General features: G+C 29.3%; 2 protein-coding genes across 2 annotated transcripts; both read right to left on the bottom strand.

Moving 5' to 3' along the window:
- Positions 1-6365: 6365 nt before the first annotated feature.
- On the bottom strand, positions 6366-6850 carry LOC126902111 (uncharacterized). Its single transcript, XM_050679136.1, has 3 exons — positions 6726-6850; positions 6532-6664; positions 6366-6475 (listed from the first exon to the last, which is right to left on the bottom strand). The coding sequence occupies exons 1-3, from the start codon at positions 6810-6812 to the stop codon at positions 6366-6368; spliced, it is 330 nt and encodes a 109-aa protein (XP_050535093.1). The 5' UTR covers positions 6813-6850.
- Positions 6851-15801: 8951 nt separating this feature from the next.
- On the bottom strand, positions 15802-26439 carry LOC126902832 (uncharacterized). Its single transcript, XM_050680489.1, has 5 exons — positions 25419-26439; positions 18855-18930; positions 16448-17127; positions 16017-16138; positions 15802-15950 (listed from the first exon to the last, which is right to left on the bottom strand). Exons 1-5 carry the CDS (start codon positions 26328-26330, stop codon positions 15860-15862), a joined length of 1881 nt encoding a protein of 626 aa, XP_050536446.1. The 5' UTR covers positions 26331-26439; the 3' UTR covers positions 15802-15859.
- Positions 26440-27173: the final 734 nt, after the last annotated feature.

Consider the following 27173-nt stretch of genomic DNA (forward strand, 5'->3'; position numbering starts at 1 on the left):
TCAAAAAAAAACTTAATACCCAGTGCCGGAAATTACTAAGAACAAATTAAATCATAAGGCGACAATGTATGCGGTGAGCAGTGCAAATGACGTTCAAGATAGGAAAGGAGCGGGGAGAATGTACAAACAAATGCCGTCCATGAACTGGTCTAAAGTAGTACACAGCTGACTATCTCGCACGCGCATATACAAATCATGATAATTTTACTGACAAACGCCGTCGCAGTCCGCATTCGGCTCAACACAAATATATATATACAAAGAGACAAAAAACAAATAGATATTTTTGTCACGTTACAAAATGTTATAACTTTTTGAAAAATTCATGGATGAATACAATTTTTTTATAAAAAATAATATTTCTATACTACTTTCATAGCCCAATGGGTGTTTAAACCCCCAAACATCATCAAGGACGATGTCAAAACCTCTTACTGGCTAAAAAATACCATCACCGCTTGGACACGAATATTGGCGACGTCGAATACACTGAACTATTGAGAATAATGTTATTGTTACGGTACCATATTATCTACGTGAAAGGTATGCAGAAAAAACAAGTGTTACAAAAATATTTATCCGGACAGAGAGTAGTCGAAATAAAAGAAAACTCTCCACCATTGCGAAAATTATGTGTGGAATTCAAACCACGTTAATTCGTCACATAACTAATCATAAAATTTGTAGCTTGTATAAAGCAATGTGTTTGAAACAATGGTTAACTGATAATTTTTAACCGTTTTATTTACATATTGTTAAAAATATTGGTTAAAAAATTACAAAAAATGTATCGATTTATTTTATTAAATAAAACTAATGTACACTTTGAGTTAATTTGTTTCATCGTCGTCGTTGTTGTTGTCGCCATTGGCTTGAGAATAATGTTTTTGTATATACATCCTTGTACTCTCCTTTGTCACCTATTAACGCCCGCTTATCGTAATTGTTGTTGTTAACTAACGTGAATTTATTAATTTCAACCGTCGAAACACTATGGTGTTTCGTGCGTATTAGGGACATTTTCCTGCGGGTTTGCTTGATTTTACTATGCCAGCAATTCAAACAGCCACCATTTTGATTTCATGTTTCACTACACCCGTGCTCATGCCTTTCAATAGCTTCACCTCTATCGTCAGCCACGTAACCAACAACCTGTCGTGGTAATTTTTTACAGCGATTGAATAAGCGTACGCTTTGGGTAACAATGCGATAATTTCTTGCATATGCTTACCCTTGCGTTCATCAGTAATCGTGCTCGATTGTTTTTTCGTTGATCAGTGTAACAAGGGTGGTCGATAGGGTAATTCGACGTGTCGAAATATTCGAGTAAGTACTTTTTCAAATCATCGTGGAAACAGTTGGTCCTTATCAGGTTAATGAAACTATCGGTGTCCATGTAACAGAGTAGGAGTCGCCCGGATCCGTACAATGGCATCATAACCTCGTAATGGAACTTTTACATTGAGCATTTACTTATATCTAATATGGCCTGTCCAATAAAAAAGGTTTTGTAAAAATTGATCTTCTCCTTGTACATGCGCACGGCAACCAGATTTTTGTTGAATACGGTGGTGGGACTAAAACGACGGTTTTCTCGACAGTTCTCCGGGTTGCACATAAGTTGTATATTTTGGTGTTTTCGTACGTTCTCCGATGTTTTTCCTGTTGAACGCGAAACAAATAATTTAAAAAAAAAATACAATTAATGTTTGGAAAATTAATAATATGTTACCATAGTAATCATATACTATTCGTCATTATATACTATAGAAATCGTTCAGTGTATCGGAACGTAGTACAAACTCATACATGTTTATATAAGATAATATTCTTTAACCTTTACAACATAAGGGCGCAGATGCCCTTAAAGCAGTTTATTTTTCATTAGTAAGATCTCACCTTGAATACGCTTCACTTGTGTGGTTTAATAATTCTTTTACTCAAATTCATGACTTAGATTCAATACAAAATAATTTTCTAAGATATTTATTATTCAATATAAGGCTGAAAGGATACCCCATTCTGGTTACGATGGAGTTTTAGAATTCTTTAATATTAATACTTTAGGTTATAGAAGAAACAGTCAAAATTTAGTGTTTTTATATAAACTTATTAATGGTGACATTGATTGCTCATTCCTTCTTGAGCATTTACAATTTAAAATACCTAAAATCAGCGCCCAAATTAAAGATTTATTCTACGTAAAAAATATTTTAAAAAAAATATAAGAATCTTCTTACATTATTGTTTTAATGTTGGCGGGTAATAGGGCTAGTGCGGATTTTTTCGTTTGTAGTAATATTGATAAATTTAAATCTTTATACATTAAATAATAATGAAAATTATTAATTTATAATCTATAATATATATTTGCTTGTATTAAATTGTGATTTAATTGTTACGTGTTCTCAACTGTTATCATATTTATATATAAATTGTAAATGGAGTTATTTCCGTAAAAAAGATATTATTATTATTATTATTATAATTACTAATCTATTCACCATTTCTTTTTACGATACATACCCGGACAAATGACCTGATTGTTACTACATTGTTACCATTAAATTATTTAATAAGGAAATAAATACATTTTTTTTATAAGTTAGTGAAAATAAGTACACACACACACACACACACTCACCATTAATACAACATATTTACATATTTATTTTAATTTTTCAATATAATAATTTAAATAAATTTACAAAACTATATATATATATATATATATATATATACAACAATTAATCTAAACTTTCCATGTACTAGGCCAGTCAACGAAGGAAAAATGGCGGAAAAAATTCCCAACCAAATTTTATTTTCAATTTTTTTCCATTTTATGATTATTTTTTATCATATTATTCTTACATCAGACACAATGTTACAAATGGTTATATGTGTAAGTAGGGTANTCATATTATTCTTACATCAGACACAATGGTACAAATGGTTATATGTGTATGTATGAGTTTATTTATTTATAGTATCATTAAAGTGTAGTTTATATTAAGATATAACCGATAGTGTAGGTAATTGATTTGACGCTAATTACAGACTGAATTTTATCTTAACAAAAGACGTTAGGTTTATCGATAATATACTTGTATAACAGTAATTTTTCGTCTTACAGCCGTGAGATAGTAATAGTAATACGAGCAAATATTGTGTGTTAAAGTAGTTTTGGGTTAAACAATTTTTATAATTTTAAATTATTTTATTTTAAAATATGTTTTATATCACTTGCTGTATGTATGAAAAAACTTAAGGTGACTTTATCGAAGTTAAGCAAAAAGGTTTATTGAGTCTTTTAAAGGCTAGTGAAATGCGCGGAGATAATAAATTTAAAAACATTAGTGGCACATATAGAATGTACAAAATCATATACACGTAAATGTACCATTATAAGTGACCTGAAACAAGCAAGTGCTTCTACTTTTACTGATACGTCATTACCACCTACACCTACCAAAAATAAAGTACAATCATCTCAGTCTCTTCAACTTAAAAGTAAGTGTTTTATTTTGCTTTGAAGTTATACCAGACAATTTCTCGGATATTCAAAAAAAGAAGTCTGTAGAGTGTAGAGAAATTGTGTGTACTGTAACTAGTTTAAACGTAGGCCAGTCTATTATTACTCAAGCTAAAGAACTAAATGATTTATGGGGCAAAGAGGTTGAAAAGCGTTTAGCTAATGTAATTGATCTCGTAGCAGCTGATGGTAGATATCACAAACATTGTTTTGTTAATTTTTTTAAATCATCATCTAGAGTCAATTTAAAAAGAGGAAGACCGCAAAATAAGGACATTATAATAGTAATGGAAAAAATATATTCTATATTAGAAAATAGCAAGGAATGTCAATTTTCGATTGAAAATTGATATATTGCCTTACATTTATGATGATTATGTGCCCGACGTAAATACTATTCGTGCAAAATTACTTAAAAAATATGGTGAAAATATTGTTTTGAGTTTCGCAAATAAAAAAACCACAATTATATGTTTTCGAGGTACATGTCAAAATATATTGATAAAAAATTACCGTTGAAAATGCACAGGAATAGCCGTGAAACACAGTTGTAGATGACGAAAAGCACCATAAAAACACCAAAAAGTGAATGAACAGATAATGGGTTATTTCTGCAGTTATATAGTAAAATCTATATTTTAAGGCTCAATAAAGTTAATCGTTTGGGATAAAAGTCCCTAGGAATTCAATACCTTACCAGTGGGGATCAATAAATTGCTTACATGGATACTATTGTTTATTTTACACAATGATGTAGATAGCAAAGTAAAAAGTATTTTAAAGTTAAAAAACATATAGAATATATACTGGATGTAAGGGTTTGAGTGTAAAAGAAAGAAACACGATAGTTTAGCAATATTTTTGTTAATTTTCTTTTAAGTTAGAAAATAATTACATATATACACATAATTCAAACACAATAAAGCTGATAAAGTCACACGTGTCTGATTTTTTTGTAGATTTGAACGCTTGTAAATACAAAAACCCTCTTATATTATACAAATTATAAATTTAGTAGTATAATATGTTTTTTACTAAATCGAATTAAAAATTTTTATTTATTACACACTGTACCTTTTATATAGTTTCATATAACACACAAGATTCAATATTAAAAATTTTTATTTATTTTTCAAACTACAATACTGTATAAGATTAATAGTAGTTTTATTTTGTTATTGCATTATTTTGGATAACTAACTGTCCCTTACATAACAATACACGAGTATAGCTAGGAGACCAACGTGCATGTTCTACCCATGGGTCGTCATCATCATCCCAATCTTTCAAACCTTGACTGCAGCAATAACATAACATTTGATCATTCTGTTCATTACCTAAAAATTATATACACTTATAAATAATGTAATTGAATAATTGTACCAGTCATAATAATGCATTCAATACTAAAAAAATGACAAAATTGACCGATTTTTAAATTTGTAATTTTTTTGGATATTACCCCCATTTGCGGGGAACGAGGGAAAATTTTTCAATTTTTAAGGGTAATATCTTCAATTAGATACGATTTGTGATCTTTCGACGTATTGTTGAAAGAAATAGGTCCAGTGAGAGCTGAGAAAAAGTAGTGACAGACACAAGAAAAAATAAAATGAACACATCATGGCAAAATTAATACCTTCTCAGCTTCGCATCGAATTTAAAAGGAGGCCGACAAGGATGTGCGTTATCACCATCACTTTTTAACTGCTAAAAGCTAATAACACTAAATATTGGAATCAAAATTAATGAAATGGTCGGGCATTAGGAGTCGTTTCTGTAACGATATTCTTATGTCCCACTCCGAATTCGAGAGGTAGTCGATGATCGCACAGCGCCTAGACTGCGTACAGATGGCGTGTTTGCCGCACGGGTGTTTCCAGTCGCCCGTAAACTTCCGTAGCTTGGTAAACTCCATACTTAGAATGATGCGGCAGGACCTCTCCGCCGGTGACCGGTTTAGCTCCGAATGGGAAATACCATATGACGACCCCTTTGATGGGATAGTGGAGGAGGCAGATCGGGCGAGCCTCATGTCTCGCTGCGTCTCTGCGCTGAAGGAAGGGAGCGACAACGCAGTCGACCGGGTCGTGAATGCCGCTAGACTCGCCAACAACGAGATACTGTTTCGGCACAACAGCAATCCTACTCTTGTAGCCGCGGGCAAGGGTCTAAGGGACGCAATCTAGGCGTATGATTATGCCAGTTTTTTTTCTTCTCCTCTTTAATCGACTTGATGTGGGTCAACCTGGACTACCGCGAGGCATTGATTCAGGGTGGCCCACGTCGCCTAAACATCTTCTTACTACCGCGTTGTGATAAGGCCTAAGTTTAAAGTTATTTATGTTAAAATAAGCTGTGATTAAGTAATTCAAATCAGGGTAGGAACCAACACTTGGAGAACTGACTTTGAAACCGAAACTCATTGAAAATTACAAAATCGAGCCCATATAAAACTTTCAAAACCGTTAACCTTAATCGAAACTAAAATTTTAGCATTATTTTTATCTTGATATTTGAATTTTTGAAAGATGAACCTTTATTAACCAATTATATATTTACATACGGTTATTATTTTGAAATGTATTATTATTTTTATTCAATGTTTAGTTATTATTTTTCAATTTGGAAATAAATTTAACAAGAAAAGAGTAGTTTTTCTTCGAAAATATGACCTGTTTTAATGTTTTATGACAAAAATATATATGTTATGACTCTGTCATTATCAAGGCTCATTAAATCTAGCATTTACATATTATTTTTGAAAGGTTCTAGTGTTTTCTATGTAAGTTATAAATTTGATTCAAAAAAACGATAAGCTAAATAAGAAATTTTATAATTCATNGTCGTTGAAGGTTGGTTGGTTTACGAGCTTGCTTAGACGTTCGGGACTGGAGATTAGCTCAATACGGATGCGTTTCCGCATGTTCTCCATTGTTTTCCCTATAAAATGTAAAAAATTATCGAATAACCCACTTTAGCATTGAGCATGCACTTACCAAAGACGGCATTGTTCATTAGTTTGAAAAATGCAATTTCAAAAGCATTTGCCGCCTTTTTCCGCATTTCAGTGTTCAACTCAATGTATGGTTTCAACCAAGCACTTTGTTGAAACTCTAAAACGCGGTGCACCTGCAGTACAAATATTTATATTAGTATCATCGCTTATAGTTTATAGGTTAACTATACATACTTTATCGACTTGCAGTCCGTGTGCGATCGCCTGTTTAAGATTAACGTAATGTACGACGTACCGCTGTTTGGGTTTCAAAGTGGCCATGAGTTTGGTCTCTTATAGCAAAGTATATATTATTTTACTGAAAGTAATAATTTTATATGTTATAAGTGTTTATACAAATGATGAATTGAATCAGAATACTGAAAATCAAATATCTATTACTATTGACGACTTGAATATACTTATCAGACAATATCCTGCATTTATACAGTTGCCATTAAAAGAACATGATTATTATACAGGAAAAGATGTATCTCGTTGTCCTATGCCTTACAACGAAAATACTATATTAGACGATCCCGATGTTGTGTCATCTGAATTATTTAACCCAAGGGAATGTAAAAAACCTTGGACATGGACGCGAAAAAATGAAATAGAAGTTCCTGTACCTATTAATGGTACCGTTGGTAAAAAATTAGGAAACATTATTCGACCGTGTCTTAAAAACAATATTAATATTATCCAATGTTATACTCATTATCTGAATGTTATCGAAAGCGTTGGATTAACATTTGTAGACAGATTTTGTTTGTTTGAAATAGAAATTTGGGATAGAATAAAAATGTTGTTTAATTCAAAAACGTTAAGTTTGTTTAATATTAAACTTAATAATTCAATACTTAACTCGATTTTCAATACTACTAATCAACTATTAAATAATATATATGTTGCATTTACACGGTATTATATTTCTACTCTACCTCTTGACTGTGTTGCAAATGTCAGGGAGAAAATGATTAATAATAATAAAGAACATAATAATTACTACCCAGAAAAAAGAAAACAACTCTTAAATTGTAGGGAATTAATGAAACCAAAATTAAATTATGCTATTTTAGACAATGATCAGTACTGGGATTGGGATATTAATTCTAATTGCAAACCTGATAGCACTGAAATAATGACCACGCAATACAATAATGATACACTAGGATTATATCTATTTCCGTACAAAGAACCAAAAAAAATTTCATTTTGTGTATAAACAAAGAATAATTGTAAATATTATTATATTATTTATTGAAAATATTATTTTTATATTAGTCATAAAATTTTGAGTTATTTATTTTTTATATTAGTTTTTAAGGATTACACATCTACATATATATACACTTACATATTTAAGTACTACATAGATCACTGGTTTTACGCAGACAACCTCTTCCAACACCAGTGACTCTATTACAGCACTATACACTAACAGGTTAGTCAGCTTTTGAAGTAGTATACTACGTTACTGACCAAGAGTAAAAAAAAGGCGTGTTAACTGGGTAAGTAATCTTGTACATATTACCACCGGCCCAAACAAGTATAGTTTACTTTTTTTTTAATGTTGCCAAAACTATATAAGAATTACTGTATTTATTATTATATTATTAATTACCTAACTATGTAATTAGTTTTTGTAATATAAAACATAAATTGTACTTTAGCCAAGTATTTAATTAAAACAAAGAACAGTCACATATTCACAAACACTTTTTATATAAATTATTTTTTTTATCACATAAAAATGTATAAATAGTGCGTAAACCAACAAATATGAAGCTTGCATGAGGATAAAAATAAATTAATTACGATTTAAATATATCCCAATAATTGAACATTATTGTTAAACAAATAATTGGTGACTTGCGATGTATAAATTTTAATATATTCAAGAAAAATGCAATAAGCTTAATACTCTAAACCAGCGGTTCTTAATCTTTTATGAAACTCGGACCCCCGATGAAAGATTTATAGAAATCGCGGACCCCCTACCAATATTTTGTCGAATACCTTTATTATCATAACCAAAATCATAATAACTATTTTATATTACAAATTATAGAAGCAAACATAACAAAATATACACATTTATAATTATTTTTATTAAACTTAATTTTTAATATTAAACTATAACATCATTAAACACTTTAATTAAAAAAGAAATCGTAAAATAAATTATTTTAATCTCAATATTCTTAATATATTAAAATTAATATTATTACCATGTGACTGATGGTATGATTTATGTTGCATTTACACGGTATTATATTTCTACTGTACCTCTTGACTGTATTGTGAATTTTACGATGAAAATTTTTACTGATAAAAAGAATAATGCACACTACCAAAAAATAAGAAACCAGTTATTAATTTTTTGGAAATTAATTAAATCAAAAATAAATTATGCTATTTTAGACAATGATCAGTACTGGGATTGGAATATTAATTCTGATTGCAAACCTGAAGACACTGTATTAATGACTACGTAATACAAAAGTGATAATTTAGGATTAAATCTATTTCCGGACAATGATCCAAAATAACTTAATGTTTTTTACATTTACTGTGCAAACAATAAATAATTGTAAATATAGTTTATTTTGTTAAATGTTGTATTTGAAAATATTACGACAGCGATGATTGTAGCAATAATAATTGTTTCTTTAAATAAAATAAAATTTAAATTAAATAAGCTAATTTTACTAATTTATATCATAGTGAAATGCTGTATTTATTTTAATGTATTTTCATTAATAAGCAATTGAATTTGAATATAATATAAACATGAAAATGAATAAATTATTTATCTATGAATAAGCTAGCATAATTATTTCAATATTAACACCATAATTAAATAATAATGAATCGCAAATATAATGGATCACAATAGCTAATCAATTTTTATGTTATTTGCATTATATATTTTGATTATTTTAATGCTAATATTTCGAATATATACAATATTGTTAAACAATTGCACAAATAGATGTATAATGTTAAGTGGATGAGCGAGTGAAGAAATCGAACAAATTTTTATGAGGTAGAGAATTTTAGAGGAATTCAGAGGGTTAAAATTAGGACAGGTCTGATAATGACTATTATAATTGAACTTGTAATATTGGTAATCAGCCGTTCTAGGAGTGTTTTAAACAAATTTTTTTTTTTTGGTTATTATTTACCAATAAAACTTTTTATATGGATCCTTCTTATTATATATTTACATACGTTTATTATTTTGAAAAGTAATGTTATTTTTATTCAATTTTTAGTTATCATTTTTGAATGGGAAATTACTTCCCACGGCTGTCTGGGTTGGCGCTTGACCATCGGGTCTTCGAGGTGCCTGTTTACGGGCTTAGTGCACGCGCATATGTGACACGATTTTACGTACATGCGCACGGTGTTTCTTAACCCTTTACAGTAGAACCGTTGTTTGACCGCTCGGTGTGTTTCTCTCCATCAGGGGTGACATGATAGGGGATCGTTGTGGTACCGCCAAATTATATGTTGAACTTTGTCGGCGAGAACAACTACCGGTGTGTCAGCGCATATGCGAATACGCAAAATTCCGTCCAACAAAAAAAAATTCGTCCTTACTTTTCATGTCCGGTATTTCGTTCGCTATGGGTTGTTGCGCGTTCAGTTTTTTTATGACCGATGAGAGAAACTGGTCGTTGTTTTGCCCCTCTCGTACCCCCCCCCCCCCTTGAATGGTCGGTCACAGATCGCGTCGTTTGCCTCGGCAATGGAGTAGATCTTATCGAGAGTGGCGGCGGTTGTGGCGGACTAGACATTGGTGCGCCTAACAAATTGTCATCCAGGGCGTCTTCGTCAACAGGGGGTCCGTCCATTGGGTGACGTGACAACATGTTGGGCGCTTCGTTGTGTTTGTCCGGTACGTGTGTCGTGGTGAAATTTAGGTTACCCAAGTGTAGCGCCCAGCGGGTCAACTTACTGTTTGTTCCCTTCGCTTTGTGCAGATAAGTCAGCGCTGAATTATCTGTGTATAACTCGAAAGGGGCGTACTCTAAGTATGACCTAAATTTATCGGTTGCCCATATGATCGCTAGACATTCGCGCTCGACAGCGGCATAACGTTTTTGCGTATCCGACAGCTTTTTACTCGCGTAAGCGATGATATCCTTTTCCCCCGGTTTTTGTCCGTGTTGAAATAATACCGCCCCTACGCCAAGTTCACTAGCGTCGGTTTGTAGGCAAAAGATTTTTGTGTAGTCGGGGGAAGAAAGGCGTGGAGAGTCGCATATTGACGATTTGATGTGCTCGAAAGCACATTTCATTTGATGTGTTTTGATGTGATTTGATGTGTTGTTGTGGTTGTGACCACGACCACTTCTCCCCTTTCTTTAAAAGGTGGGTAAGATGGTCGATGCTGTCAGCGTAATTATCGGCAAACTGACTATACCAGTTGCATACCCCTAAAAATGTTCGTACATCCCTTACGTTGCGAGGNTATACCAGTTGCATACCCCTAAAAATTTTCGTATATCCCTTACATTGCGTGGGACTGGAATATCGCGTATAGACTGTAATTTTTCCGGCTCTTTGTCTATGCCTAACCCATGCACCCGGTGTCCCAAAAAAGAAATTTCAGAATACCCGATCTTACACTTTTTAGTGTGGCATGTTAGGCCATGACGCATTAGGCGTTCTAGAACCTTGCTAAGGTGGTCTAGATGTGTTTCGACACTGTCCGAAAAAATAAAAATATTGTCCAGATAGACTTGAACGAAGTCATCGACGTACCCCCTAAGTACTTCGTTCATTAAACGTACAAAGGTCATGGGTGCATTTTTAAGTCCGAACGGAAGTACACAAAATTGAAATAAGCCCTTTTTTGTTCTGAACGCGGTGTATTCGCGTACTTTTTGCTGTAAAGAGCATTGCCAGTAACCCGATTTTAAGACGAGTGACGTAAAAACTTTCGCTCCCCTCATGCTTCTAATAATTTCGTTTAAATTAGGCATGGGATACGCGTCTGATACGGTCACATCGTTAAGTCGCCTATAGTTGACACATAAGCGATATGAGCCGTCTTTTTTCTTGGCCAGCACGACTGGTGCTGACCAAGGGGAGGTGCTGGGTTCTATGAGCCCTTGTGATTCCATGTCGCTTACCATTTCGTCTATCGCTTGTTGTTTGTGTAGCGGGTACGGATATGGTTTTTGCGCGATATGCGTCGGGTCTTTTAGAACGATGTTGTGTTCGATAAGCTTTGTGCGACCTACCGAGTAGTTAAAAACCGCAGAATAATTTTTTATCGTGTGCGTTAATATAGCGTGTGTGTGTGGGTCGCCTGCTATATCTAGTGTTGATAGATCTACGTCGGTAGCGTGTGCTGAGTACTCGCTTTCCAACAAGCTGTAGTGCGTCGCATCGCGCCCAAGTGAATTGTACATGCAGCGTAGTCCCAAGAGACTTCCTGTTCTGTTAGAAAGTCGTGTCCCAGAAGTACGTCACAGTACAGATTCTCTAAGATAACAGCTGTGAACTTTACTGGTAGATCCGCAATTTTTGTTATAAAGGTAGCTGTGCACAATTCCAAATTTGTGAGCTGTTGCTCGAGTGGCATACGATTTTTGCGCTTGAGAGTCAAGTAAGGCCGTCACAAAACCGTTGTTAAATTCCAGCTCCACAGCGGTAGTAGTAATTTTACGCGGGCGTGTTTGTGCGGCAGTACTCAGGTGGTTAGCGGTTCGAACGGGGAGCGTTGAAACGGTTTGTTCGCCGGCAGTATTAATTGCCATAAGCGGGTAGGCCATTCCTGCCGTATTCCCCTCCCCCACGGTGACCAACATATCGTTGGCCCGACTCGCGCTATAGTCATTACCTATTACGTCTACGAACGTGTGACAAGTATTTTGAATAACTTTGTTGTCCTCATTGTGGATGAGGGGTGTGGTGCTACAGCGTGCCCACTACAATGACAGTGGGGCTGTAGGGGTGTTGATGAAGTTGGTGTGACAGTAGTGTGGTTGATTTTAAGATTATTCAAAATAGTGTCATTTTGTTCGCAGAAAGCGCATCCGTTTTTGTTACCCGAGTTAACTGAACGGGCGGTTTGGTCGGCGCGCTGATTAATGTGATAATGTTTTGAACGGAATTGTGTTTGTGAGCTCGGAGAATGGACTAGTTTCTGGGGCGTGCGCGCATCGCTAGACGTTGTTTATTTATGATAAATTCAGTCATGCGCTGATGTGGCCCCTGTTGCGTCGTCATGAGTTCGTTTTCTAATTCAGCTTGTATGCTGTTGTTATCGAACGTCGTGAGAAATTCCCTCGCAAATTGTCGCCAGGACATGTTGTTTAACTTGATGGTTTCCCACCAAGTTAATGCCATGCCCTTTAAAAATTGTACGCCCGTTTTTACCCATAAATCGCGATCTATGCCTGCTTGGGCCAATAGGCCTTCTACCTGTTCCAGAAACTCGCGTGGGTCCTCCTCATATTTTCCCGTAAACTCGGGAGAAGGGGATCGTACAATAGGTGAATAATTAAGTGGCCCGATCGCCATGTGAGTGTGCGAACGGGTCGATGATGATGGGGACAAATCGCGTGTCGGTGGCGCGAATGTGTTCGGCTCGAAGAAGCGATGGTGACGTGCACTGGTTCTGAATGAAAATGTTATGCTGTCACCAGTGAAGTAGAAGTTAAAAATATCTGTAGTGCGGGAAGGTGAGGAAAATTTCGCTGTCTCTTTTAAAAAAAAATTCAAAATTTATGAAATTAATATAAAAGCTTACCTTTTAAAAAGTTAATCCGGTTTTGATCTTAAGCCGGGTAGCCAGTTGTTGCGACTAACGTCGTAAACACAAAAAAAAAAGAAGAAAGCACGATTCGTTATACAGGTAGCGTTAAGCCGTTTAATGAAATAAAAATGTTAGCACAAAAAGAATAAAGGTAAACAAAAGTAGCAATACAAAAAAATATCTTCTCAGCTTTGCATTGAAGCTAAAACTTAAAATATAATAAAATAATTTTAATATGAATAAAAATTTTCTCTTTACGAGTGGCGACTCTTTACGGGGAACGAGGGATATTTTTTCAAAATTTGAGGGTAATGTCTTCGATTAGATACGATTTGTAAACTTTTGACATATTGTTCATCAAAATCGGTCCAGCGAGAGCTGAAATTAAGCGTATACAGACACACACAAAAAAAAAAAAACACATCATAGTAAAATTAATACCTTCTCAGCTTCGCATCGAAGCTAAAAAATTAATTGTAGTAATATAGATCGAAAAATATTCTATTTTTGAGTTAAAGTTCTGTGTTTGGTATTTTATTTTATTTTAAAATATCGTACAATAAGGGGAATACACTGAGTTTCTGGAATATTATATAATTTAATTAATATAGAATAAATTTCATAAGATATAAAAAGTTAATTTATTTACATTTTTTTTGCTTTTTTAAGTCGAAAAAGTAACTTTAAAATTTGAATTAAATTATCAATATTATCATTTGACGAGAGCAACAAACAGTTGTCGAATTGGTAACACTTGTGTCTTTCATGCTTAGGGTACGAGGTTCGAATTTACCTGTAACTGTTAATGTTTTGCATTTTTTTTTTTTTTTTTAATTAGAAAAAAATGTTCAACACATTTGATTTTTATCTCATTTAGATTCATTAACTTCAATAAAAATTAAGGATCCCATTACTGTAGTTTCCTCTCGTGAAAAGAAATGTCTTATTCAACTTAACATTAATTTATTATGTGTTTTTTTTTTATGGTTGCGATTTATTTTTCCAACCCTCATTTAACCTACTTTTTTCTACGATATGTCAAATGATTATAATTCGTATTTAGTTGAGGATATCACCCTCAAAAATTAAAAACAAATCAAATAAAAAGTAGCTTAACCAGATTTCTCCATACAAACAATTAAAATCATTAATTTCTAATATTTTTAAAGTATTTATTGTTGAATTAGATTTAATATTATAAAAGTATTCAACTACAAAAGTAAATAATTTTACTTTGTAGATAATTAATTTTTTAACTATTTGTGTGTGCTACTAGCAGTCTATAACATACCAATTTTTAGGTAAAATGTTTGGTACATTAGTGCTATGTAAATCATAAATCTAAAAAAAAATGATTTTTAATTTCACCTGAATTTAACAATGGGTTCTACAATTATAATCAATTTGTATAATAAATTCAATTGAGTAGACCTTTTTAACAACTGTTTTTTGATTGTTTCTTTTTTGTTAAAGTAAATCATTAAAATCAATTCAGTTTTGCATATTTCAATTGTAAAATCTTTAGAAACACCAAAAGTTAATTAGAAATGTTTTCTATTTCAGTGATTTATTACGATAAAAATGCAAAAAAAAACGATTTTTTCTGATAAATTTACTGTAAGTAGTAATTATAAAATTTGCTAACTACGTATTAATCTTAACAATACCATTTTTTTCTATTTAATGATGTCAATTTTAAACTTGCAAGTTGAGCTATAAGTTATCGTAATAAATTCATTTTTTTTTTTATTATGAATATTCATTTTAAAGGACAAAAAAAGAGTAAGTTAATAATGATTCCTTTTAACAGATTAAAAATTAAAATCAATGATAATTTTAAATCAATTAATATATAATAATAAATATTATATAATATATAAATATAAATAAAAAATTAAATATTATATTTTTGAAACTAAGAATTACTAATCTATAATAAATAAGGAAATAGTAGTAGATATTGCTTTTGTAATTATCCTCATATTTCTTGTGATTAAACACTAACTACAGATTTTTGCATTGAAGCGTTTCTTATGATAGTGATTTTAATAACTGTTAGATAAAATCAATTTTGGATCTAACTATACCAAGTCACCACTATGCCGCGACCCCACTGTGCTGAGATTATTTTTTTAATTAATTGAAAAAACTATTGCAAAAATATTAAAATACAAATTTCATATAAAGAAATTCTTTAAAGATTTCTAAAATGACTTGAAACATAGTATACAAAATACCATTTTTATGGAATATATTTTTTTTCTGAAATTATATTTTTAATCATACGTCTACTACATTTATTATATTAAACAAATTAATCAATAGATTTTTTTATTTTTAACAATATATTGTTTATTGATTAACAATTACTTAAATAATTATTCACAATATTTTTAAATCTTCATTTTTAACAATAAATTTAACTACTTATATGTATTATAATATAATATTATAGTATAATAGTATTTTTTACTTAACATATTAAAATATGTGCAATATTAAATTTTAATAATAACTGAATAAATAGATTAATCAAACAGATTGTACTAGTACCTTAAATGTAAGGATAGTAAAAATTTAATGAGTCAATATCTAATTGAATACATTCTTCTGTATAATGACCATGCGTTAAACAATAATAGCATCTATAGATACAAAAAAATAACAAAATTAAATCTATTATTTATACTGTTAAATCATTTAATAATTACCGTTGGCCATAAATATCTCCAACTATTTCAACATCTTTCGCCCAATTCGGCTGTGAATCATTGACCACAAACTTTGCTTTTTGTGGAGATTTATAATATTTATAAGAACCAACAATATCTTTCTCTAAAAAAGACAATTTTAAAGGATTTTTGTATTTTTTTGAAATAAAAAATATATATTATTAACTTCATGACTAAACCGCAAAACATAATTTTTTCAATTATTTTGAGGAAAACAAAAATGCGCTATTTTTATATAGTTTAAAAGAGAATTGTTTTATGTTTAATGCCTAATTACTACAAAAAAAATTTAAGATTTTTTATTTTGGTATACGAATACTTAATTTAATTAATTTATGTATTAAAAACTTGACTAGTTTTTTTAAAACGCAGGTTCTGTCATGTAAATGACAATAAAATAATATGCCTACTTTATAAAATTTATAACATTTTCCATTTTTTGAAATTATTCTACCGGCTTCATTATTCATTCCAAAATAGCGTATAACACCTTCTTCGTGTTTACGCGTTTCCATGGACACTGCTTCTTCAATAGCTGTTACTTCCAGTTCTGGCGAATCATTATTTGGGTGATCCTCTTTAGAAAAAATATAGGAAATGCAAAGGTCATTCGTATCTTCATGTAAATTCATATTTTCTACAACATTAATTTCTTCACCATTCTCTTGTTTAACTGTAAACAAATCTTCTGTACAATCAACTTTGAGCTCTGAGGTACTATTATTTGGGTGATCCTCTTCAGTAAAAATATAGGAAATGCAAAGTTCATTCACATCGTCGTGTAAATCTTTATTTTCCACAGCAAACATATCTTCATCAATTTCTTGCTTAACTGTCAACAAATCTTCTATACAATCTACTCTGAGCTCTGGGGTACTATTATTAGGGCGATCCTCCTTAGTTAAAATATGGGAAAAGCAAAGGTCATTTGTATCTTCAGGTAAATTCATATTTTCCACAGCAATCATATCTTCACCATTATCTTGTTTTACAATTGACACACTTCCTACTGATACTACATTTTCTACATCGATATCATTCATTTGTGTTGTTCTACATTCTATGTTTTTAACATCTAGTTGTACATCACCTGACATAATTTCTAATTAATAATTCGAATTTCATTATTATTATATTCTACACAATTATTACAAAATGGTATATTTTTGATAAAATGAACATAATATCTTACTAAAATTCCTAAAGTGAATTTTTTGAGAGTTAATTGTTATAATAGTAACACTACAGGGATATATATTATTATATTTATTAAGCAACTAGACTTAAATAATGAAATCTAAGGCTAAATTTGACATAAGGTCAAAAATTTAATGGAGATTTGGTTATACTTATTTCAAATTAAAATATTACGTAGAACAGTGTTAATAATATAAATAGTTGTACTTAAAAAATTGAATTATGATATTTTAATGAATTTTTAATCACTTAAACTTTTATAATTTTTTTATATGAAAAATCGTAACAAATGCATTAAGTAATTGAAAAATTAAGGTAGTAATTAATTAAGTAATATTATATTTATCAAAGTTTTACTGCAGAAACGAAATATTTCTTATTTTCTACGTTGTAATATTTTTTCTTTTAAAAATATTCCTATAATAACTATATAAAATAAATATCCTATAAGTCCTTTTTTAAGTGACTGTCCAAAAACATCAATATCACACTATTTGATGGATGCTAAGAGGGAAGATAGGGGTTCTGATACGTCATTTGAGAATAAATAACGTCTTATAGATACATTTTAATTTTTATTGGAGGTGTTAGCAAAATATTGTTGATTGTTTGTTCCTGCTTCTATATAATCAAATAAGCGACGTTGTTCGTCACAGCTTACATCACAGAAGAATTTTCAAAGCAAGAACTTTTAAGTTCATATGGAGTTCACATTACTATGACAGACAATGAGTGAAACAATAGTTTTAACTATCTAGATGTCTTAACATTTGTTAAATCACATTTGTTTTGTCATTTATAGCATTATATTTAGTAGCATTTCTTTTGTATAAAAAATATTGATTTTATTTTATTTCAATTATTAACTTTAATATGTAGGTTATAAAAAGAACCGTTGGTTTTAAAAGCTCATAAAAGTTGTAAATTTTACTACGTTACTTTTATCTAGAAAAAGAGTATTATTTTTAATTTTCAATTTGGAGTAAATTATTAACGATATATTTTATTGATATTTTAAACGTGTATGTATATATTTGAATTGAAAATGAATAAACTTCCATAAATCTCTGAAATTTACCCCTGAAAATCTAAATATTTTGACTACAATACACCTCGCGTACAAAAAAATGTAATTTTATGATAACCTGACATCAAAAAGTGTCATTTATAAAATTGATTTATGTAAAATAATATTTTACATAAATATTATTTTAAATATACATATTTATTATTTATCTATATTTAAAAAATTAAGATAAAGGTATGAAATCAATGTATTAAAAAAACTAATATTAGATACATCGTCTCATTAATGTAATGATCTACAAAAATATTAACAGCACTAAAATTCTATAATTAATTGTTAAGGTGATAGTCTTAGGCAATAGTCAACCGATATTTACAATTGTAAATATAATATTTCACAGAAAATTGTTCTATTTTTTCCAGCTTAAAGTATTATTCATCCCATTATGCAATATCAAATTTTAATATAGTAAATTATTTATTATGTTAAAGTATATTTTTATCTTTTTGCATTTTCCAATATACTTTTTTGTATATAATTTGGTATTATTCGTTAGAAAAATATCTGAACTATAATAAACTAAGATACATTACCACTTGTATTATGCTTCTTGTTCTCCGAAACACAGCACTTAAATAGTGTTGCCAATCGACGAAAAAACCTCTTCACCTTCATTTTAATAATGTTATATACAATAAAATAAATGTATCAAAATATTTTTTACAAAATTTTTAATGATTATCAGTAATTCAATACAAGCACAAAAAAATAGTTTTTTTTTAACAAAATCAAACAACAAACTAATTTATATTTGATTGTAAACATTTTGTATAAATATTAAGTATCACGTAGCAACTTAATTTACTATTCTTATGATCAGAATACACTTAAAGAATTAATTAAAATATTATTAAAAAACCATACAATTTTAATTTTTTTTTACATTTGACAAAAGCCAAATTATGATTGTTTAGGAGGTCATGTGAATTTCGATTTCTAATTTTATTCATCGGTTTGTTATAAGATAAATATTTGGAAGTTATTCAGTATACAATTTTTTTACTGTACACTCCTATTTCTTGAGCAATCCATAATACACTCTATTATGAATAATCAAATGAAAATATTATTGTACTTTTTCAAATAACTCATAACTTATTTATTTAATAATATTTCACACAATTGCTAAATAGTTTTAAAATGTTATCATTGTTCAGTACAAAAACATCCATAAATGTTAATGGAGTGGTTGAGTCTTTAATTTCTGAAATAATCCAGAATAACTATACAAATTACACATACTGTTTTATATTTGATATGGTAGTTTTAATATGACTCGTCTGAAAATTAGGGTGTCTTCTAGTTACACTAAAAGTAACATTTATAATTTTGATTATTTATGTTTTGTAAAACAATGTCTTCTACAATGAATGAAAATAAAATTTCCAAAAGGAATTAATAAGAAAAAGGTTTTCATGTTGTTAATAAGGTTAACGTTTAGTAATTTATTATTACCCATTCATTTATTAAAATAAAAAGTACTAAACTTAATTGAATCACAATAATTTGGCGCGCTAAACTTATCAAATTAACAACTATAATCTGCTAAATATTTATTGATGTATTATACTTCTTATTTTTTTAATTTGAGAAAAATATTTAATAGTTCAACATTTTTTAAAATACATTTCAAAAAAAATGTTGATAACCAAATCTCTTTTAATGTATTGTATTAAAGTTTCTATAAAAAATTTCTTTTTTCAAATTTTAACATTTTCGGTATCAATTGTAAGTCTATCTCAGAAAAAAAATTTCTGATGATATTTTTAGATTTCTAATGTATATAAATAAACATTTTTATTACATTAGTACTTATTATTTTATTTGACAAATTAGTTTTCATATTAGCTGTGTATAAAAAAAACCCAGCACAGGGGGGTCGTGGCACAGTGGTAACGTGGCATAGTTGGAACAAGTATAATGATATCTGACAGTGATTAAATTCACTATAAAAAAAACACTTCGATGCACATCTTTAGATAGTGTTTAATTTAAAAAAAAATGATGGATTATTCCAAAAGCTACATAATCTACTATTTTCTTATTTTATTCCTGATTAAAATAAAGTATGTCGAATAAAAAAGGGATTATTAAAAAAATATTATGTCTCATAAAAAAATTGTATTGATCCATACACTTTTCAATAAGTTATATCATTATAAAGTTAAAAATATAAAAAATAAAATCGAGAATTTTCACACGAAAATAGCATTCGTTAGCCATTTTCACCACGAAGACCAGTCCAGAGGTCAATTTTTTTTTTTTTTCAAATTAAAATATATTACATTACCTTTAATTTAATATATATATTATAGTGTCAGACCTTCCGGAACATTTTCAAAAGTTAAGTTGAAAAAGTTAATTTGTAAAAAAGTAATCATTTTAAATCTTCCCCTGTGGGCAGGTTAAGTGTCAGATTTACAAAAAATATATACTAAATGATAAATAAAGACATCAAGCAACTATAAAAAAAAAATTTATATTGATATGTTCATTTTTAAAAAAGTTATAGTGATTTTAAGTAAAAAAAATAGAAAAAATTTCAAAAATTATCGATTTTTAAATTTGTAATTTTTTGGGGGATTTCCCCCGTTTACGGTGAACAAGGGAAATTTTTTCAATTTTTGTGGGTAATGTCTTCGATTAGATACGATTTGTGATCTTTTGACGTATTGTTGAAAGAAATCCGTTCGATGAGAGCTGAGAAAAAGTAGTTAAAGGCAGAAAAAAATAAAAATAAAAAAAAACACATCATTGTAAAATTAATACCTTCTCAGCTTTGTATCGAAGCTAAAATAAATAAGAACCATAAGATACACTTTAAACAAATATATACTTAAGACTTAGAACCGTCACATTATCACAAACATTTTAGCTTCAATGCATTTTCATGGTGAAAATGTTCATCAAAGTTAATAAAAACATATAATTATTGTAAAAAAATTCTTTTTTATATTTTTAATTATGAATGTCATACTATACTGACAGGATTAACAATACTTAATATATCATAACAAATAATAATAGAACATATAAATTTAAAATCACATATATTTTTTAAAAGAGCGTATGCATCTGCTTTTGTATGAAGACCATTCATTCCAGCTAAGTTTACATCATTCTTAATATGTTTTAGGGCATTACAAAGCTCTTCAAATTGATATCTTATGGGCCTTATCGCATTTATTCTCGACTCCCAACGCGTGTCGCAAACTTTCTTCAATGTTAATTTAGGTAAAAATTGAATCAAAATTTTCCATCTCTCAGTAGATACCGAAAAAAATACATAAAGTTGTTGCACTATATTAAAAAATGAAACTGTGTAAATATTACTANCGAAAAAAATACATAAAGTTGTTGCACTATATTAAAAAATGAGACTGTGTAAATATTACATTTTGCTGCATCATTAACTACTAAGTTCAACGAATGAGAATTACATGGTACATAAAATGCCCGCGGGTTTATGTCAAGTATGCGTTTTTGAACTCCGTTATGTTTTCCTTTCATATTGGAGCCATTATCATAACTTTGGCCACGCATATCATTTATGTTTATTTCCAAATCAGAAAGCATTTTAATTATCCGGTCACTTAATCCAGTCCCGGTTTTATCAAAAACTTCAATAAATCCAATAAAATGCTCATGTAAAACTCCTGTCTTAATACAAACATATCTCAATATTATGGACATTTGTTCCTTATGACTACAGTCAGGTGTGCAGTCTAAAATAATGGAATAATACTTCGCAGCTCTCACTTTGCTTAAAATATTATTTTTTACTTTTTCACTCATTAAATTAATTAATTCATTTTGAATTTGAGGACCTAAATAATGTACATGTAATTGTTTATTTTGAATCCTTTCTACGTGATCTTTTAAAACATTATCAAACAACGAAAATAATTCAATAATTTTCAAAAAATTGCCATTATGTGGTGAATTTATTGTAGATGATGTTCCACGGATTGAAAGATTTTGCGCAGCCATGCAACGTAATATAGCGCATAACCGAACTAAAACAGACCTCCAATGTTTTATTACAGATTCTATTTTACGTTAATTATGAGAATCAATAGTTTGATTTAATTTTAATTTTCTAACCATTTCGTGCCGAGTTGAAAAATGAAGAATGTGTGTTATTGAGGTTTCGTGAATTTTTAAATGGCCTGTTAAATTACGCCAATCGTTATATCCACATTCAGAGACCATACCTGAATCTTTTTTAAAACTAAACAACATACAACAGAAACAGTACACAGCATCTTTTTTTTTTGAATAAACCAACCAGGATCTTTCTATTTTTTCTCCATTATTTAAAATTCGTTGATAATAAGCATCAGAAAATTTCCTATTTAAATGGTTTTTTGGAAAAGAATAATTTTTAATTTGCACAGGCCCTTTTTTTTATAAGTGATATTCGAATTGAGTCGGTTAATTTTAGTGGCCAGTCACTTGGGTCATCTGAATGTTCAACACTATTTGTTTCCAATTCGTCATTTTCCGAAGTAATGTTAATTTCTTCATAATTAAATTTATCTGAATTAATAGAATCTTTATCAGAAAATAAATCAACTTCTACCCGCGGCAAAGCTTTATCTGGTATTTCATAAGAAGTGGATTGTGAATAGTTTAAATTGTTATTTAATTGTATGTCCGAACTCTGTTGGGTTGTAGGTATATTAGAATTAGTTTTAGTTTGTGAACAATCATCATTCAGTAGTTTAATTTCATCTACAGGTTTTTGCAATAAAAATTTAGTAAAACTCCCTGCTTGTGTGTTAATAAAATTCTGTTTATTTTCTCGTATTTTTTTATATTCAAACCCGGAAAGTCGTTTTCGTGACGACATGGTCAATGCGTAATTGTGTAATATTATAACAAATATTGAATGATTTATAAACAAAAAATAATATACAAGTTTTTAGATGGCAAAAACTACCAATAATTAAAATATCTTTTTTTATAATCTACGAAGTATAAATAAAATTAAAAATACTTGAGCTCTATTAATCTTAGCAAAAACAATCAAATATAATAAATACCGATTATCTTTTACTTCGACGTCGTCTTAAACCGTATTCCATATGTTGTTCAACGATGGACGATTGTTGAGAAATTAAATTCAGTAAGATAAAAATTGGTCTAAACTCTCGTTAAATTCGACAAATGTATAACGCACAAAATAAAAATACCAACAGGTGATGGTCGTTTTTCTCATTATCAGTAAATAAAATAGGTTTTTGGGAATACTGGCCACACGGGTAGTGGGCAATAATCTAAAAGGTATATATATGTATATATATATAGTTAAAAAAGTATTCACTATAATATAGTGTATATATGTTTGGTTATATTATAACTATGCAATGATCAATCGTAGTCACAACAAAATAGCGGAGTTAATACGATAACAGTGTAGAAGTAAAATAGTAATATTACTTCATTTTTTTTTTGACGATTATTAATTTAATTTTGCCGCCCTACAGCAATGCATGACTTGCTTGTACCCTAGCGAAGGGCCTGTGAGTATAACATTGGATAATATTAGTATTGTTTTTTAAACACGGTCGAATGATATCTCCTAATTTTTGACAAACGGTATTATCAATAGTTACAGGAACAACTATTTCATTTTTTCGCGTCCATATCCAAGGTTCTTTACATTCCCTTGGGTTGAATGATTCCGAAGACAAAACATCGGGATCGTCTAATATAGTATTTTCGTTGTAACGCATAGGACAACGAGCTATATCTTTTCCTGTGTAATATTCTTGTTTTTGTAATTTCAACTGTATAAATGCAGGATATTCTCTGATGAGTATATTCAAATCGTCAATAGTAATTGATGTTTGATTTTCAGTATTCTGATTCAATTCATCATTTGTACGAACAATTATAACATTTAAAATTATTATTTTCATTATAATAAATATTTTACTATAATAATTCATTTTACCTGTTATGGTAAAATTATTTAGACACTAGTTAACTAATTAGTTATTATAAAATAAAAAAACAGTAAATTAATTAAATTATTCAATTGTTGTAAGGTTTTAGATAACATTCGTTTACTTCACAGTATTAGACTAGTAAATTTTTCTTGAACATTAAAAACTTGTATCTCTCAATTATTCAATTATTTATTTAACAAAAATGTTCAATTTTTGGGATATATTTAAATCGCAATTGCTTTATATTTAATCATATGAAATTGTAATAATTTCTGGTTTACGAATTATTTATATGTATTTACTTCGTTAAAGAAAAACAATTTTCTTGCTTTTGAAATAATCCACCAATTTTATATAATTAAACACTATCTACAGATTTGCATCGAAGCGTTTTTTATGCTATTGAGTTTAATCATTGTCAGATATCATCTATACTGGACCCAACTATGCTACGTCCACACTGTGTCATTACCCCAGTGTAGGGTGTTCGCTATTTTTTAAGTTTTAAAATTTAAGAAGCGTCCGGCGTTAAATTGTTCCTTTATGTCTAAAGATAATCTCTAAAAAATTTGAGCTTTATACTACTTGATTAACTGGGCGCACATAAAGCTCAAAGTATTGTCTAGACCAGCATTTAAATTTTATAAAAGTGCCATCTTAAAGGCAGGGTTATTATTCATTGTGGCCAAAGTCGACGTGTATTCTAACAATTTGTATAAATAAAATGACTAAGAGTTGATATTTCAAACTTTCTTTTTTGTAGTAAAAATGACAAATATTATACTTAATATTTGTTAATTATTTTTAAATAAAAACTTTCTGAACATTATATTAAATTAAAGTATAACAGCTGTTATAAGTCTACTAGTGAATAAAATAAGATTTTAACGTAATTAAAAAAAATTATTACTTTTTTCAGTTAATTTTTTTATTCTTTATTATCATATTAAAGAACTTTTATAACAAAATTAATTGAAAAAGATTTTGTAATAATGTGACTCAATTATAATAATTTATTAAAATCATTACTGTTGTAATATTTTAAAGTACAATATATAAAAACAAAAACAATTATACTTACAATTATTGTAAAATCTTTGTTTATACACAAAAAAAAAATATTTTGTTAAATTATTTTTTTACCTTTGTAGGAAATAGTTTTAATCCTAGTATATCATATTTGTATTGCGTAGTCATTAATACAGAGTCATCAGGTTTGCAAACAGAAGTAATATCCCATTCCCAGTCCTGATCATTTTCTAAAATGGCATAATTTATTTTTGATTTCATTAATTGCCGACAATTTAAGATCTGCTTTCTTTGTTCTTGGCAGTATGCATTACTCTCTAGATTAGACGATTCCTTCGTGATATTGGAAATACAGTTAAGAGGTAGAGTAGAAATATAATACTGTGTAAATGCATCATATATATTTTTTGCAAGTTGGCCAGCATTTTCGAAAATCAAGTTTAGTCCTGAAGTATTTTGTTTAATATTAAACAAACTAAACTTTTTTAAATAATCTATATTTTTTGTAACTACTAAAATTCTATCTAAAAATTCAATTTGAAACATACAAAATCTGTCTATTAATGTTAAACCAACGCTTTCGATAACATTTAAATAATGAGTATAACACTGGATTATGTTAATTTTGTCTTTTATACACGGTCGAATGATATCTCCTAATTTTTGACCAACGGTACTATCAATAGGTACAGGAACATCTATTTCATTTTTCCGTGTCCATGTCCATGGTTTTTTACAATCTCTTGGGTTGAAAAAATTATACTCCACAACATCGGGATCGTCTAATATAGTATTTTCGTTGTAAGGCATAGGACAACGAGCTATATCTTTTCCTGTGTAATATTCTTGTTTTTGTAATTTCAACTGTATAAATGCAGGATATTTTCTGATGAGTATATTCAAATCGTCAATAGTAATTGATGTTTGATTTTCAGTATTCTGATTCAATTCATCATTTGTACGAACAATTATAACATTTAAAATTATTATTTTCATTATAATAAATATTTTACTATAATAATTCATTTTACCTGTTATGGTAAAATTATTTAGACACTAGTTAACTAATTAGTTATTATAAAATAAAAAAACAGTAAATTAATTAAATTATTTAATTTTTGTAAGGTTTTAGATAAAATTGGTTTACTTCACAGCATTAAACTAGTAAATTTTTCTTGAACATTAAAAATTTGTATCTCTCAAGTATTCAATTATTTGTTTAACAAAAATTTTCAATTTTCGGGATATATTTAAATCGTGATTGCTTTATATTTAATCATAAGAAATCGTAATATTTGAGTAGTATACGCATGGCGGGTACAATGACGTCAATTATTTATATTATATGTACATTTTAGCTTCGATGCGAATATGAGGAGCTATTGGTTTTACTATGATGTGTTTATCTATATAATTTTTTTTTTGTGTTTGTACCACTTTTTCTCAGCTGTCACCGAACCGATTTCTTTTAATGATACAAATATAACTCTCAAAAATTGAAAAAATTTCCCTCGTTTCCCGTAAATGGGGGAAACCTCCAAAAAAATTACAAATTTAAAAATCGCTAATTTTCGAAAATTTTCAATTTTTTTTACTTAAAACTGCCATAACTTTCTTAAAAATGAACATATCAATTTAATTTTTTTATAGATGTTTGATGTCTTTACCTATCCTTTGGTATGTTTTTTTTATAAATTTGACATTTACCTGCCTAAAGGGGAGATTTAAAATGACAACTTTTTCACAAAAATTAACTTTTTCAACTTGACTTTTGAAAATGTTTCGGAAAGTCTGACACTTTTATATATATCTTAAATTAAAGCTAATGTAATATACTTTATTACGGAAAAAAAAAATTTTGGACTTTCT

The sequence above is a fragment of the Daktulosphaira vitifoliae genome, unplaced genomic scaffold (assembly GCF_025091365.1).
Source record: "Daktulosphaira vitifoliae isolate Bord-2020 unplaced genomic scaffold, ASM2509136v1 Scaffold_3, whole genome shotgun sequence".
NCBI lineage: Eukaryota > Metazoa > Arthropoda > Insecta > Hemiptera > Phylloxeridae > Daktulosphaira > Daktulosphaira vitifoliae.